At 46.7% G+C, this 17,088-nt stretch overlaps 1 protein-coding gene across 5 annotated transcripts in view; it reads left to right on the top strand.

Moving 5' to 3' along the window:
• The window catches only part of GAS7 (growth arrest specific 7), a 129,004-nt gene that overhangs the window by 18,106 nt on the left and 93,810 nt on the right, over positions 1–17,088 (top strand). Inside the window, exon 1 of one of the 5 annotated variants that reach the window (XM_042833196.1) lies at positions 14,551–14,675. The exons of the other annotated variants lie outside the window; for them this stretch is intronic. Within the exon in view, the coding sequence (XP_042689130.1) occupies positions 14,643–14,675 (33 nt within the window). The 5' untranslated portion in view covers positions 14,551–14,642. Of the gene's footprint in view, positions 1–14,550; positions 14,676–17,088 lie in introns of those variants that run through there. 5 annotated transcript variants of the gene reach the window in all.

Raw genomic sequence — 17,088 nt, 5'->3', positions numbered from 1 at the left:
TCTGTAGTTTGAATTCAGCATCTGTTCTTCGTTGTCATGCTTCTCTCCTAGGCATGAGGCCAAGGCTGGCATTTGGTGTCCTGAAGGGGGTGGGACCTGCCTGTACATGCAGTGCCTTGGCCTTTCCTCACAGCACATGCCTTCAAGCCCTTCTGCTAGCTTTGTTGCCCTCCTCTGGATGATCTCAGTGCCCTAATGTCCATTTCATATTATGGAACCCAGAACTTCACAAAATACTTCAGGTGAAGCTGTGAGAGTGGACCTTCATGCAGAGCTACCATAGAGAAGTGGTTCAGAAGGTGAGATACTCTGAGAAGGGCAAGCTGCTGATAGTGGTGACTGACTTCTCAGGAGCTCTCTTTTTTGTGTATTCCTTGGAGGGCACTTACCTTGCTCCTGGATTAGCTGCATCAAAAGCTGTGCTGCAGTGCTGCAGTGCTCCTCTGCTTGCTCAGCACAGCACAGCAGCTTGCTGCCAGGAAACTTCTAACCCTCTATTTCAGATTCATTATAGATTCAAAATAGGATACTTTTTACAGAAACACCAGTCCAGGCCTTAAGAATCCCATCTAAAGCAATGAGATGTGATCACCAAATTCGTTAGAACTTGCTTGTTTTGTATAGTTACAGTTTTTTTGCAAACCCCAGCTTCAGACTACCTCAACTGCAAGTAAGGTTGTGGTTCCTGTGCAAGTTGTTCACTTGTTCGTGTGGGAAGGGTTTATAGACTAGGAATTATTTCTCTTTACCTCTTCAAGGTAATACTGCCATGTAAGAGCAGAGGTTGGCCTGTGGGTAAAATGCCATTTACTCAGTGTTAGGTGTACTGATGTGCTATACTTCTGCTTGCTGATAGCTTGATGTGTTTGGGTTTCCTCTAAATATATGTCCTTAGTTTTCTGCAGTTAAGATGACCAATGATTTTGTTACTGTGAAGATGTTCAGTTTTCAATTGGAAACAAGCATTCCCAGTTTCTTTGCACCTGCACATGGGTGTCATTCATCCCATTTATCTTAAAGCATTTAAAAGTTAGAATATATATTTCTGCTAATCACTTCTTTATAATAAAAGGAGAAAAATACCTGGGGCTATTGATGTGAACTGTGTTAGAAATTCCATTTTGGAATGAACTGTATTAGATTTGGATATTAAGTTTTGGATATCTGCTTGAACTTGGATATACAGTTATTAGACTTTTTTTTTTTTTTTTTTTTTTTTTTTAACTTCCTTTTATGTTTGGTTATTCCTTCTAAAGAAACAGCCACTGAGGATGAAATCCATTTTCTTTAGGACAGGATTATCGATCCAGGAAATATTAATAGACATTATTAAAAGACAGAATAATAGACAGAAATATTTGCCTGATTTCTATGGACAAAAATTAATTTGCGAATAACCTTCTTAAAATTTTACTTCTCAAGTTCTGAAATCTGAAGCTAGGATTTACAAGTTTTTAATTTTTTCTTTCTATCATTTCTTATTAGAAAAAGATATAATATTAATTATCTAATAAGCACACCTCATAAGAAGTATTGTATCTCGTTACCTAAAATTACCATGTGTCTTAATGGAAACTTTTATAAATTTCAGCAGTGTAGATTTTATGTCAAACTCCATCTGGGATTGTGGGCTAATCTGATTAAGTAGTATAAATTTACACTCACCATGTAAACAATCCTGTACATACCGACTTATTTAGCCAGTGATTAAAGTTATATATAAAATGCAGTCTGAATATCTGTTATATTACAGAAAAGCATCACGGGATGTATTCCAGTATTCCATATACATGATAACAAACTTGATTCTGGGGTTATTTAGAACTGGACTGAACAAATGATTGGAACCAGGGGATGGACGCAGTGATCCTTTTGGGTTCCTTCTAGCTCAGGATATTCCAGATGCATTGTGATTTTGTGATTCTGTGCTGAGAGCTGGGTAAGGTTGTGAGGGAGGATGGCTGTGGGGCGGTGCTGCTACTGCGGCTCTGTGCTGGAAGCAAGCAGCTCTGTGTTTCAGCCCTGACAGAAACCCTCAGCTACTGCAAGCCTGTGTGGGCTGCGGTGCCCAAAGGCTTCGGCAGGGACCACTCTGCTGCATGGGCTTAGTACAAATCCAAGGTTGCTGATCTGCAGAATCCTTTGAATAATACAGCACAGGCTTGGATCTAGGATCATAGCTACCTAAAGCCAAGCTTCTACTAGGTTTCCTTAAAAAAGAAGCCTTTGTATCCCTGTTGTTCAAGTGCCTTCATTTCCAGAGGCTTTTCTGAGGCCTTTATTTATGTGGGCTGGGGAAGTTCTACTGGATCACTCCATAAGCTTGTCTCCTCCAGAGTGGGCTGAAGAGCTCCTCTTGCATTTGGCTTATGAAAGCAAGTGAAACATGACCAATCTCAGAAGTGACTGGAGAGCAAAACTGACCTGAGGCCTTCTGCATTCTTTGAATCTGTTGTGGTTCGTGTCTCTATGGGGAAATATTACTGGTTTGGCTGATGGTAATTCAATGACTTGTATTTTTTCTTAAGTATCAGGATTAATATTCAATATTCAGTATCAGGAGAGGTAAAACCCGTGTCACGGTGATCTCTGGGGCCTTGTTTTCTGTTGCTGTAAATGTAAATGGTTGCTCTCTTAACTGAATCCATTACCCTCCTAATAAATTATCCCCTATAGGACAGAAATGAGGTACAGTTCAACAGTTTCTCAATAATTGCATAATTTACGCATCACAGGCCTATGGAAGAAAATGGTTTGTGATAATGTTATTAAAAATTGCAGTATGCATGCATTCAATAAGATTACATACCCTCCTCCACTCTGTAACTTTCAGCTCCAAATGTTGGCCTTTCCTCAGTAGCATTTCCTTACATTAGGTAATGTTTTCTTTTCAATACATGGTCCCCTACTTTACATAATATTTCCATTTGCAGTACAAGTGCATACATTCCAAGTCACCTCAGGGAACATCCACATAGTGTGATTTTTGAACACACCTGCACACGGAACGCATATGTATCGTACTATAGTCACAGGCTCTCTCCTTTGCTCCATGCAAGGCTTGATAGCACATATATGGTTTCTGAAAAGCAGTTATCTGGTCTTTTTTTAAGGAAGTTCAAGCTGAATCTTTATGCCTCCAACTGAAATCCATTTTTATCCTACCTGTTATGAGCAGGAAAATAAACCATGCTTCTCTTTTTTTTCTTCAAATTTTTTTTTATTTTCCAGCAGCTTTATGGTATATCTGAGATACTCCCCTTTTTGCTTGTTTCTCCTCTATATTAAACAGCCTTTCCTCTTTCATTTCAGGTCATTTCTTCCAGATCTCTGGCTTTTACTCTGTTTTGGATGACCCAGTTTTTCTTATCTTGAAGAATGAAGTTCAGACCTTGTCACATAATCCAGCCTACCAGGTCCATATCTCTCAGGTGGCAGTCTTGTTTTTCATCTTACACTAGCGTTCAGGCAGGTGATCAGACTCATTTAACAGATCGGTCTGTGACAAAGTGGTGTAGGCATTTAATTATATTTTTTTTCTCTTATCAGAGTCCATTAGTAAACAATTTATTCAGCTTTTGTTCTAGAAATGGGAATATAGACTGGCTGCTTCATGACTCCATCTCCTTCTTCTTCCAGTTCTACAAGTGATTGTAGATGTGTGTTTTGCCCTTTTGTGATGTTCCCCATCCTGAGCACAACCTCTGAGCTGCTGTTACCCAGAGCCTCTGGGAAGCACTACTTCCCAGCAAAACTTAATGATTTCATACACACATCACTGACGCACTGGTTGTGCATTAGCATACCCCTGCTTTAAGACCGGTCTTTTTTCCAGGAAGTGCTTCTGTCCCGTGTAAGCCAATTTGGGATGAAGCATCCTCATATACAGTCAACTGGAGGCTTGAAGTCTGGACAAATCCAGTTGGGAATGGTGTGTCAAAAGGGAAATATGGCAGTTTTAAAATGGGGAGTTTATTAATTTCCTATAAATCAGTATTAGTGGGAGAGAGCAGTGACTCGACAAAGTGGTGATCCAGTGATGTGTTCTTCTGAGGTTGTGCTCAGGGTGGGGCACATCTTAAATCATCGACAACTGTTTCCCAGGATTTCCCTCCCACAGGCGGGCTTTTGGGCTTGTTGTACTTACATTTTTCCGAGCTGAATCTTGTTATTTCCTGTCCGTGTTTCTCCCTGCTCCACTTCATTGCATGTGTCTGTCCTGGCTGCAGCCGATCACCTCTGACTGATGGCTCCTGCTGTCCCAGACCTGCTTGGCTGCAGCAGCTGGTGCTTTCTTTCCAGTGCTTTTATCATTGCTGGTGTCCACAGCCCTTCCTGCTGCCTGCAGTGTGCTGGGTTCAGTGTTATTCTCTCATATGGACTGTTCCAGGACTAAATGAATTTGTACAGGTGTGGTGACCTGGATACTTTTTTCAGATAGAACTCTTGCACTGTGAAGTTTCATTTCAAAGAGATAAGCTGTGTGAATGAGATCTGCACTGCCTTTGGAGCAGTAGCTCTGAGGACAAGAAACTGAGGTTTATCAGACGCTCGAGGTTATGCTGCTGGTTAGGAAGTATATGTGAACAGACCCTTTCACGTCAGTGGAGATAGGTCAGAGATAAGAGGCATCCACGTTGTCACATAGTGCCTGGTCTGTTGAAATGTCAGCTCGCTTAGCAGTCTTGTGAATGTGGCATATGGGAAAGACCTGGGCGTCCTCTGTATCAGAAGGGCCAGAAGGAGGAGCAGAGCCCCTGGGCAGGAAAGCCTGAGGGAGGCAGTGGCCACAGAGAGCACTGTGAGGGTCCTGGTGGGCTGCGGAGGCACGGCCAGGCCTCACCTCATGGCCAGGCCTCACCTCATGGCCAGCCCTCACTTCATGGCCAGGCCCTGCTGCTCAGCACGCAGAGGGTCGGCTCCAGAAAGCTGATGGTACTACCTTTCCTGTGCTTCTTTCCACACCTGTATTGGGAAGAAGTTTTTAAGTGAATAATAACATCCTCTCATGCCAGCAGGTGTCTCTGCCCATGCTGGTGTGCCCCAAAACCTCAGCCCTGCTCTTGCTGCCCACGTCCAGTCCTGAAGGCCCCTCCTGCCAGCCCCACTCTGGCAGTCTGGCAGAGCCATGACTGGGATCTTTCCCCAGGGCAGCCAATGTCTGTCAGCCTGGCTGTCCATCTGTCTGGCTGCTGCCCCTTCTGCCTGTGGCCCTTGGTGTGGTGGTGGGGCGGGGTGAGACATAGCCCTGCCTGGGGGCTCCAGTCATGGCAAGTGCTGGGCACCGCCTCCTTGTCTCACCTTTTGTTTGCATATTTATGAAGACTTGTACTGTTTGATAGCAGCAAAAACAACAGCTCAATGCCGAGTGTCTGTCCAAGAATGCTTTACTGCAGAGTTACAGGCAAAAACGGCTACATTCCCCACGCCTGAGAGGGATTATGAGGGAGTGTGCAGGAATGTGCATCTGGCAGCACTTTGTCTCTTGGCCATTTCATTGTTTTCTCTGCATCTGAGGTTCCCGAAGTTTTGGTCGTGGAGGGCCATTTAATCTAGGGAATATCAGGTCAGGGCTGCACAACAGATTTCCTCTGCAAGGAAGCACCACTACAAAAAAGCAAAGGACAATTGAAAATAAAAAGTCGCATCCAGGCTGCATGCAAGAGTAGGTGGGAGCTTTATTTGACAGGGAGAAGCAATTTTCATTTTAAAGCGCAGGAAAATGTAGCAGCAGCATGCCAGAGCCTTAGTAGTTCTGCTAAGTCCTGGGGCCAGGAACAGAATCTGAATCAACTATTCCGATTTTAGTTTAACTGCACAGATTTTAAGATAATATTTGTAATAAAAATATCTTTGTAAACATGCAGATCATCAACATGGGTTTCTCTGGGACTCAGTCTCAATATTCTTCCTAAAAAGAGAGGATATTTGCAGTCGTTAAATAAGTAATTAAAGAAAAATACCAACCACTATCCTATACTGTTATCCTTTGGACAGTCTCAGAATATCCTTTAACCTCTCTCAAAGGGAGAATACAGCTGTGGAAGTCTCAGCACAGACTCTTCCATGTTGCTTTCACTTCTTTTATTAGCCTGCAGTTATTTACGTGCTACAAAATGTTTCTGTAAGTATCTCTTGCCATCCAGAGAGACCCAGTGTGCACGCACCTGTATAATTTTAGGGAGAATCCCTTCCTTCCGAAGAGAACAGATACGAGCTGTGGGCTGTGACAGGACTATTTCCTTGTGCCTGGGAAACTGCAGAGCACAGCAGCAGAATTGTGCTTATTAAAAGCATGTAGAGATGTTTGAGGGGTAAAGCACTCAAAACCCTGACACGACTGTGTGTGAGCAGTGTGTGTCTACCAAGGAGAGCTGTGGATGCACTGTGCCCTTGAGAGTACAAACATCTTGTGAGAAAAAACTACAGTTTTGTCATTATTGTTTTATTTTTACTTTACTAGATCTTTTTGCATCTTGTGCGTTGCTGGAATGGAAGAATGTTCATGCAAACCATGAAAGCAAATGCCTCTACTGCTAGGAGCTGCTGTGGTGGTACCACACTCATGCTGTCCTGCTGCCATCCGGTGCCAAGCAGGAGTGCTCTCATGGTGCTGCCATGGTGGATGCTGGGTTCTGTGGCCTGGCTCTCTGCTTGTGGGTCAGGCGGAGTGCTGCAGCAGGTGCTGGTAGTCCTGGGAGCTGTGGAGCACCCCCCAGGCCCACGAACTGATAGGGGCTCAGCAGTGCGGGGGGCAGGAGCAGCCTTCTTGTCTGGGCCTCAAGTGGGGCTCTGGGATGCAGAGGGGAAGTGTGGAGCAGTGCCATGCAGCAGGTCAGGACCTGAGGCCAGGGATGGAAATGGAAAAGCCATGGAAGTTTCTCTGCCACATCTTCTCGTTTCTGTTTTTGTTCAGCTTTTTCCTGTTTAAACAGCTATTAAGCAGGCCTCTGTTTGCAGAACTCATAGAATCGTTTGAGTTGGAAGGAATGCTTAATCATCATTTAGTGCAACTCCCCTGCAATGAGCAGAGATACCCATAGCTCTGTCGGGTGCTCAGAGCCCCGTCCAGCCTAACCTGCAGTATCTCCAGCAATGGAGCATCCACTCTGGGCAACCCGTGCCAGTGCCTCACCGCCATTATTGTAAAACAAAATTTCCAGTCTATATCTCCCCTCTTTTACTTTGAAACAATTTTCCCTTGCCCTGTCACCACAGGGTCCTGCTAAAGAGTTTGTCCTCTTTCTTATAGCTCCTCTTTAGATACTGACAGGCCACTCTCAGGTCTCCCCAGACCTTCTCTTCTCCAGCTGAACAGCCCCAGCTCTCTCAGCCTGTCCTGTTCCATCCCTGGGATAATTTCTGTGATGTTCCAACAGCTCCGTGTCTCTCCTGTACTAAGGACTCCCCATCTGGATGCAGTGCTCCAGGTGAAGTCTCACAATGCAGAGTAGAGGGGCAGGATCCCCTCCCTTGCCCTGCTGTCCTGCTTTGGATGCAGCCCAGGATATGGTTGGCTTTCTGGGTGATTGCTGGCTGATGTTCAGCTTGCCATCTACCAGTACCCCCAAGTCCTTTTCAGCAGGGCTGCACATAATCCTTTCATCCCCCACCTTGTTCTAGTAGTGGGTATTGCTGCAACACATTGCCCTCAGATTTGTTGAACCTCTTGAGGTTCCCCTGGACCCACTGCTCAGCCTGTCTGGGTCTCTCTGGATGGCATCCCATCCCTTAAGGGTGCTGACTGCACCTCACAGCTTAGTGTCATCAAGTCCTGTGGCGCTATGTTAGGGGTGACCGCAGCTAACTGTGAAGCTGCATCTGATCCCATATCATTATGAATTTTGGCCCTGACTGGAAACACAAAGCACATCTCTGTAAGAGTCGCTTGGGGCTTCGTCCTGGGCTGAGAAGAGTGTGTTCTGTCAGGACATATGGATGAGCGAGCTTAGCCAGGCTGAAGTTTCCCACTACGTAAGGAGTGGAGGTTCTGTATGAAAACATTTGGCATTGTTCCCAGGTGTTTCAGTTCTTTAGAACCAGCTGCACTTCCAGGGCCCCAGCAGCACAGAACTTGCTGTGCTGCCCAGCTCTTTGCCTGCTCTTTGCCTGCTGTTGTTGACTTCTCTGGTGCCCTTTTCCATGCTGTAGCCACAGTGCACTGCAAGGCTGTGAAAGTAATAAGCGCACTGAGTTAAGCAGCAGGGACAGGCTGCAAATTTAGGCAGCCATGGAAGATGTCCTTTTTTTAACTGTTTCCAGTCTCCTTCCCAGTGTAGAGCACTCGGAGCACGCAGCATGCCCCAGCTCCGTGGCTGCCTCTTGAGCATCCAGTTGACTTCAGCGTGTGCCATGCTCTGCAGTCCCTCAGAGGTAGGTCTGTCACTTCCAGCTGGAGACAAGCAGTAATGCTGCAGCTGGCCTGGCCTGCCCTTGTGACTCTCCAGGCATATGTGGGATGACTTCTGCAGTACAAGATTTTCCCAACAAAGGCCTGTTGTCCTGATCTGCATAGGACAACAGAGCCCTTCAGAGTGCTTGGCCCTGGTGCTCTGCCTCGTACCAAATGCTGATGTCACAGATGGAGCTGGAATGTCCTCTGGAGCACAGCAAGTGGAGGAGCGTGCCGCAGGCTGTGCTGCAGGCTGGGCTCCTGGGCTGCCCAAATGTTCATGAGGTGCTGGCAATGCCTTATCCCCAGGCTTGTAGCTTCTCCTGCACATTTCCACATTGCTGCAATAACCCCTTCCTGGGGAAGACTTAGGATTCAGGTGAACCAGCTCATGGCAGTCTGTGCAGAGCTCTGGGTTTCAGTTCCTATTGAGAAAATGGGGGTATCATAGTTAGCTCATATCAAAGTTTGTCAGCTAAGTATACGTTACAGCATGCAGAGCTTGGGCATGGTAATTGTGAGACTGGCCCAACTGGCCACACTCGAAGATTGTGCTATGTTCTTTTGAGACAGCATGGTGGGAAGACATCACAGCTTCACTTCCTAATAACAGAAACTTGGGTGTGCTGCTTGTTGGTGACCCAAGCTGCTTGTGTACAAACAAATAAACTGTTCCCAGATCCCCATAGCCCATATTGGCTTTGCTAACTGGAAAATCAGACGCAAGATATTAATTCTGAACATCAATGGTGAGAAGAAAACAAGAAGAGTGGGAGAGTGTTATCTTTATTATTTCTATTTGAGAAGAAGAAAAATCTACAGGTATTTTGGAGAAATTCTGTGACTGCTATGGGGCAGCAGACTGCTGTGAGAGATTATTCCATATTTGAGGGATGTAGTTTGACACACCTGTGTTTGGGAATGGATGCGAGGTACCCCCTCAGTCCTTCTGGGCATTTTTGTGCTTGCCTCTTAAGTTCTGTGTGGTATGCATATGTGCTAGCTTCTCATGGGTGTCTCCAAAGCCTCACAGAGATGCAGATATCTGCCTGTTTTCATGACCTGGTGCCTTTGAATGGACATAGAGCTGAGCTTCTGCAAGATGGAATGAATGTGAGGTGGTCTGCTCGATCCCCCATTTTCCAGGGACTGTAGCAGGGCACAGACACATCTCAGCTTTGTTTTGGACTGGGATTATTCCACCTCACCTAAATGTCCTCCATGTCAGCAGCTGCAACCCTACCCCTGCAGGCTGGGAAGTGTGTGTGCACTGTGCCTGGAGCTGCTGAGTCTGATAGACCAGCTGAGGTGAGGTTCTGAAAGCTCCATGTCCCCAGGTGCAGGCAGCAGCAAGGCTAGGCATGTACTTACAGTAGGCATGCGACAGCACTGCACATATACAGTACTTACATGCATATGGCCAGCTGCACAGATTCAGACTGACAGAAACACTCAGCTCTCTCGCAAACAGCACCAATAGTCTCATCCTTTCCCTTTGTAGATACCTGTGTATACTTCTACCTCTCACATAGACACACAAAAAGCAAATGGATCTCAGACAATTCCCAGAACCTACAGCCCCTGCAAGGATCAGGACTGGACCTCTGGACCCTCAAATAGCTTCTGCAGTATCTGGCCCTCACTCACAGCTGTTCTGATACCTGGGTATCATACCATCTTGATATGCAGCCACAGTGTACACCCGTACTCTCCTGGTTTCAGTTGCTGGCAGATGCACAGTGACTGAAGGTCCCCACTCCTAATGCTGGCAGTAATTAACCTTCATATATGCTCACGCACGCTGCATAGAAAGCTTCTTTTCCAGGAACACAGCTAGAAATTGAATTTTATAAAACGATGACAGGATGGACTGCAGTGATCAGATGCAGGTATTTTTCTGCACTGGATCTGCCACAAACCACCTGAATTCCTCCTTTCACCCATCTTTGTTTTTTCCCCTAAATATCCCAAGACTTGCTCAGTCCCAAAGTGTGCTTTGCTTTCTTCTGTTGAGCCCAAACCCCTAAAGACAGTACCAGTCTGTAAAATGGTCTACAGAGTCTTTCCCTTGACTCGTGTTGATGATTGTCACTCCAGATGATAGAGCTGATTGTTCTGCACGGGGCAGGAGCCAAGCAGAGTGCTCTGTTTCATTTGGTTTTGGGGTTCTACAGTTATCACTGTCCTGCTGTGTTGCTCTTGTTGTTCCTCTCTGCTCCCTTGCGCATTTGAGCCCTTCATCACAGCTGTGTGCTTGGTGGGCTCCTCTTTGGCCATTCATGCCTTTGGCCTCCCCAGACCATTTCAGAGAGGCTCCCCATAGGAGTGCTAGCTCCTGCCTCTGCCTGCTGGGGCCTCCTGCATCTTCTTTCCCATTCTGTTTCACAATGGCCTGTTACTTTTCATACATAGTTCAGCTGGATGACACTAGCCAGAGGGAGCTGCTCAAAGACAGCAGGGCAGATTTGTCCGGTAACTGGGTTAGCATTAGCACAGAAAGGAAAAGCAACAGGCCATCTATTGTATTAGGGGTATTCCTAAGCTTTCTGTGGGTACATTCATTATAGTATATCCATTACTGGAATACATGAGCGCCTGTAGCTGTGATCATCATGTTCTAGACAGTCTTTCTTAATCAGAGCAGGCTATTCCGAGACTTCAGTGCCTGCTATGAAGGTGGTAGGTATTTTGTTTCCCCTTTCTTGGTTGCTTGTCTCATAGCACTAAATACCATGACAGGGAAGCACTCTGGCTATGAACACACTGGAAAGAAAGCATGGGAATGTGATTAACTTGCTTGGGGGCATGTTGAGAGCTCAGGCAGATCAAGAAGCACTAAAGCCAGCTGCCACACTGTTGTTCTGTGCTCATCCTCCCGCCATGCCTGCTGCTCCCCATGTCAGAAGTGCCTTTTGTTGTATTCCATGAATACTGTGCTCCCCAAGACCAGACCCCACTCCTACACTCTTTCCCCACACTGAATCTCTCCCACATCCCATCTTCCTTCTCCTTCCTACTTCTTATATCTACCCAGCTCTGTTCTCCTCATCCAAAAGACCTAAAACCACTGCCAAGAGTCTCCCTGTACTTCTGCTTTGCAGAGAAGTGGACATTGTGTGCAGCAGGACCTGGGCCAGACTTGGTGCCATGTGTCCCATGAGACAGGATCCACTGCCACGCACTGCTGCGACTTTGCCCAGCTTGTCCCCATACGAGCCTCGGTGCACCATACCAACAAACAGCTGCTGTACAAAATTGCGAATGTTATTTAGGAAGCAGGGACATGGAAGAGAGTTTGGGATGGCAGGAAGGAGAGTTATCAAGGCAGGGGATTTTTGGGGCTAGGACAAATGAGAGCTGTCCGGTTCAGCTGGCAGTGGGGTGTGTGCTGTGCATTCCTCAGCCTCTGCTCAAGCTGCCGCAGGCAACACCGGGATTCCCAACAGGTGGCATAGGTGAAAGGCGCTTTTCTTACTGAGGAGGTGGGTTGGTGTGCCAGAAGGTTGCCAGGCCGAGGTGCAGTGCTCAGAAGAAGCATGCCAACCGCTGGGCTGCGGCAGACAGTAGCCACGTCTGCACTTGCGGCGTCTGCTGTTTCTGCTGCAGAAGCGGTGTCTGCAGGGCCACCCATGGAGGGGCACTTCCTGCAGCACCCCGCGCCATCAGATGCAGCTGAACAGGAGTTGTGTTGGTTGCCGTAACAACTGGGTGAGCTCATATGACCTGTTCCACTTTCTAAATATAAATCTGTTTCACACAGTGTATATGACACCATGGAAACCAAATGTTGAGCAAGAAAGATTACATAAAAATGAAGAAAACACAAAATGACTCAATGTGCTAGAGAGACTGGGCAGTGCTGGAGGGGCTCCGAGGGGCACTGGTGTTTCCGTTTGCCATGGTGTGAGTTGCAGTGGCTGTGCTCGTGCCCAGCCTGCCCATGTGGGGCATTTCTGGGGTGGGAGCTTCATAGTTTCATTCTGAGGGGGGGTGGTGTAGGTCTCAGTGTCTCAATACAGGCATCGCTACTGCTGAGGGTTTTCATGGACTTCTCTCACTAACAATCCTGTTTGAAGCATCAGCTGTACTCAGATGCAGACTCAAACTCCAGTTCTTTGGCTGCACTGTATTGGTCTTAATTCTGCTTCACACCATTGGACGCATAGCTTTGTCAAGATCAGTGTTTATGGAACTTTTAGCTAGACAGAAACACCAGCTCACTGAGGTCGTTACAGAGCAAGCTTTTCCTCCCAGGACAGGGGCTGTTCTGGTTCAGAGTTGTGGCAGCTTTTCCCTGTTGTGTCCCTACATTCCTTCTTGCAGGGAGCTTGCACTGCATTTTGTTAATTGTTCCCTGCTCCAGTGATCCTCTGACACTGGGCAGGACACTGCAAGGACTTCTCTGTACTATCAGATCTGCAGCAGAAGTGCAGTATGACCCCAAGTAAGTGGCAGTAGCAGGTAGCACTGCATTTAGTTAATAGAAACATAGAGAATGGTTTGAGTTGGAAGAGACCTTTAAGATCACCTAGTTCCAACCCCTGCTACAGACAGGGATACATCCCACCGGTTCAGGTTGCTCAGATTCTCACAGGTCTGGGGCTGGGTGCTGTGCTTTAATACGGCCATACAGTCATAGAAGAACTGAATTTGGAAAGGACTTCTGGTGGACCTTGCTCAGGGTGGTCAGAGGTTGTTTTGCCTTACCTTGGGCTGTGTGTATGGGAGAGCCTCAGGGCTGTACTCCTCTGGAGTGCAGTGTGAGGTAACGCATCTCCATGAGGTTTTTGAGCACACAGATGTTTCCTCCTGAGGATCCTGCTATGAAGGGAAAAGGGGATTTCCTGCAGTTTGAAAATGGGAAGTGATTTTGTTCTGTTGAGCAAGGCTGGACTCATCTCAGTGGATCAGTCAGCATGGGATGGACTGATGTGTGTAGACCTTTCGTTCTCTGTTCCCTTACTTGGCTGCATAAAATGAAATGCTGTTCAGTGGCCAAGACTGTGGCTCTTGAGTAGGTCGTGACACACTGGGGTGGGTGCTCTGCCCCCCCATTGTTGTCCTCTCCCTAACATCCCCTAGCTGATGCCCAGGAGTCAGAATCTAATGCTGGGGGAATAGGTCACAGGTAGTGGTCAGGTTCATGTGCTCTGCCATAAGAAGCACATATTTCTGTCTCCATCAGAGCTCGGGCCCTGGATTAGGTGGGTGATCCTATAGAACTACTTTCTTAGGTTTGCTTTTGTTATGCTCTCACTGGATACTTTCCATAGAATCACAGAATCATAATAATTAAAATTGGAAAAGACCTCTAGGATCATCAGGTCCACCCTCAATCCATCTCCCACCCAGTCCTATCTTCTCCATTGTGGGGGCAGTCTCCTAGCCCCAACCACAGCTGCCCAAATTCCCCTCCTCTCCCACCCTGCTCCCAGGCTGCGGTGCAGACGTGCCCAGAGTTCTGCTTTATGGCAACACTCCCCTGAAGACTGTGTTTGCAAGGAATTTGACTTTGGGGGCTGGTATACTTGTCTCTGCCAGCATCCTATACTTGGGAAATGAAAACTGTTTCTGAGACACAGGCTGAGAGATGCATTGTGACTTGGTGGGAGAGACCAGAGTGAGTGCTTTGGTACTGAAGAGCTCCAGTTTTTTGAGATTCATTTGATTTTTGATGCATATTCCCAGTTCCTTTCTGTTCTGCATGTATCAGAAGACTCCTGTCTCTGTGCTTCTGCAGACAGAGCAGGAAAACCGTTGTTTGTCATGGAGAAGGAGGCATGCTGGGCAGGTGGCTCCTCACTAAAGTGGCTCCTGCTGAATGGGTTTATGATCCTAGTGAATCTCATAGGACAGAAGTGCTTGTGTTCTTGGTTTTGAATGTTTGGAGAGACATATTGGTCCCCTTTCCAATTAGTAAACACAGATGCAGAAGGATTTTGCTGGGGTCACACATTCACATTGTTCACGTTTCCTGTTTCCTCCATGGTGTACTGCAAACACCCTTTCCAGGTCCAAATCTGTCCCCCAGCACCATGTAGAGGCCGGTGACATTCCCAGCAGTGACAGCGAGGGGAGTGGCATTAATTGTTTCTCCCAGCTCAAAGGCGCTGTGGGAGTTGTGAGATTTGAGAGACAGGAAGGCTTGCCAGCCCTAGCTTCTGCATGGCCAGATCGGGGGATTTCAGAGTCCCATCTTTTCCCCTGATTGGAATAGAGCACTTCTTCCAGAAAGGGGAACTTGATCTTGATGGAGGAACTACACAAAGTGAACAGTCCCCTGGTAAGTCATTCTAGTTGATAATTATCCTTGTGACTGACAGATTCTTTTTGATCTGAGCCTATCTAGTCTCAAGTTCCACTCATTGTCTGCTCTCCTGTCTTTGCCTGTTGGTTCATAGTGCACTCTGCTAATAACAAAACCTCCTGTCCATACAGACTGTCCTCTATTGTGATTTACAGTTCTCATAAGCTATCCTTTTTGTTTTTATTCTCCTAAAAATAGTAACAAGAAATCAAAGTGATGGCACGGTCTTGCCGAGCTGTACAAGACAGAGGTGTGCAAGCAGAAGTGCCTCTTCTCCTGGTAATCCGAGCCAGGGGCAGGGGGTGTGCTCTGCTAAGAGCAGGGCTTGGGGAGGAGGGATGGAAGCATGTCTATGTGTGCAGTGCCAGCTTCAGAGCTGGGCTCTTGAACACCATCTGCTGGTTGCTTCCTGTCCCTGTGTTGCCTTCTGGCTTTGCTTTGTCTCCTGCACTGAGTAGGATTGCCTACATTACATGCCAGGTTAGTCTGAACTCCTCTTGTGTGGGTGTGCAAGTATGGTTCAAATGTAACTGTGCTGATGCTGGAAAAAGGGAATGGCTTGGATGGGGCTGTGTCTTCCAGGCAAAATAGAGTCACTCTACTGTGATTCTGATTGCCTAGTCGAGCTGGGATGATGCGCTGTCCCCATGGCCTCCACAACCCTCATTTCTCAAAGGATGCACTGCTGAGCCAGGCGAAACTACTGGCTGTGATGCATTTTAGAGCCCAACCCTAAGCCCTGCTGCCCCACACCATACAATGTATCCCAGAGCTTCCTGCTGTCCGTGCTTCAATGAATGCAGGGTGCTGAGGAGTAGAGGGTGAAACCAAATTTCATTTCTGCTTTGATTCCTTCCCTGTTCCTTTTTCAGTTCCTTTCTCCCCCTCGGTGGGATGGGAGTGGAGCTGCTATAGGAAGTGCAAGTGTGTGCAGGAGGGGATTCCAGTGGGACCAATTAGAGATTCTAATACAGAGTGGTCCTCACAGCCAGAAGCTTTCTTTTGCAGCCCTGAGGTGGGGTAAAATACTGCACAGTAGTGGGCTCCTGTTTAGAATTATGTTCCTCACAAACAAAAGGAAGAGATCCACATATCCATGGTTCGTGTACATCCAAGCAAACCAATGTTCTATTGTTTATTAGAACGGCATTTGGCAGCACTGGGGTTTTTCCCTGTGTTCAGTCATCTCTACCGTCATTCACATGGACTGTTGTGTTCTCAGCACTTCTGCGTTTGCAGAATCAGAAGCAGTCGTAGAAATATCAGGAACTCCAAAATAGAATTATAACTGCAAAACATAATGTTTGCATGCTTTTTTGAAGTGATACATTTTGACAGAGGTTTGAGCTGAAACATTTGCTTAATTTTGTTCTTTATTTTTCCACCCTAGTTTAAATGGTGGTCACAGTGGTGTCCACTCTCTCTTGTCTGCCTCCATCTCTTGGCTTTTATTTAAGAACACATCTGTGGCACCTGACCTCTGCCTTTGTTGCAGCCTGCCAGGGAGACCAGAAGCAACTGAAAAGGTCACTCAGAGGATGTTGGAGTAATTGCAGAGCTTTCATTAAGCAAACCACTGGGTATCTGTCCCTGCAGGGTACTGGTGCTTGTCGATGGTGTGAAGAGAAGTGATATCTGAAGTGTGCCAAACTTTGTCTTGACCTTGTTGCTACATGGGTACACTACTGGGCCTCATTAAACAAAAGGAGGAGCAGGGATGGATGTGATTTCATCTCCAGGAGGCAAAGAAGGTGTAAGGACAGAAGTGGGAAGTGTGCAGTAAGTTTATACAATCCTGTAACTTTAATATTCTGGAACAGAACCCAGGAGGGGATTATCCTGAATTCCTCTTCTTGGGGTCATCTTGCACAGCTGAGACAGTCTGTTGTAACTTTGTTATCTTCAAGGCTGAGCAGTGGATCCCAGTCTGCTGCCAAATTCTTCAGGAGCTGGTAGACTCCTGCGCTGTGGAATTTCAATTTTCTTCAGTATGCTTTTTCGAACAATAATGAAGGTCACTAATCCTGTGGTAGAGAGCATTCAGGAGCTCACCCTGGAGTTGTTCCATTACTCTGTGCTGTCCCTTGGAAAATGTTTGGAGAAGGACTGGTTTGTAGTTAAAAAAATAGCCTGGAACTGACTTGCTTTCCGTTCTGATCTGAACTTCCCTGCATGTGTTACTTGACCTCAAGCCTCCGAGCATCCTTCAGTCTTGGCTTTCTTTACAAACCTACCTGTGCTTTGGGTAAGGACTGTATGTGGGCAAATGCAAGGAAAGCCCTTCGGGAGGTACTTTTGTAGACAGAAATCAGCCAGCATTCCTCCTAACCATCAGCAGAGTGACTGGGGTAACTGCACCAATGGGGCACACTTGCTGAAGGTTCTTTTT

This window comes from Centrocercus urophasianus, unplaced genomic scaffold (genome assembly GCF_019232065.1).
Source record: "Centrocercus urophasianus isolate 14NV4802_14NV808 unplaced genomic scaffold, USGS_Curo_1.0 seq_41, whole genome shotgun sequence".
Classification (NCBI taxonomy): Eukaryota; Metazoa; Chordata; class Aves; order Galliformes; family Phasianidae; genus Centrocercus; species Centrocercus urophasianus.
Note: the sequence above shows the minus strand (reverse complement) of the source record. Positions and strands in the feature narration are given on the sequence as shown.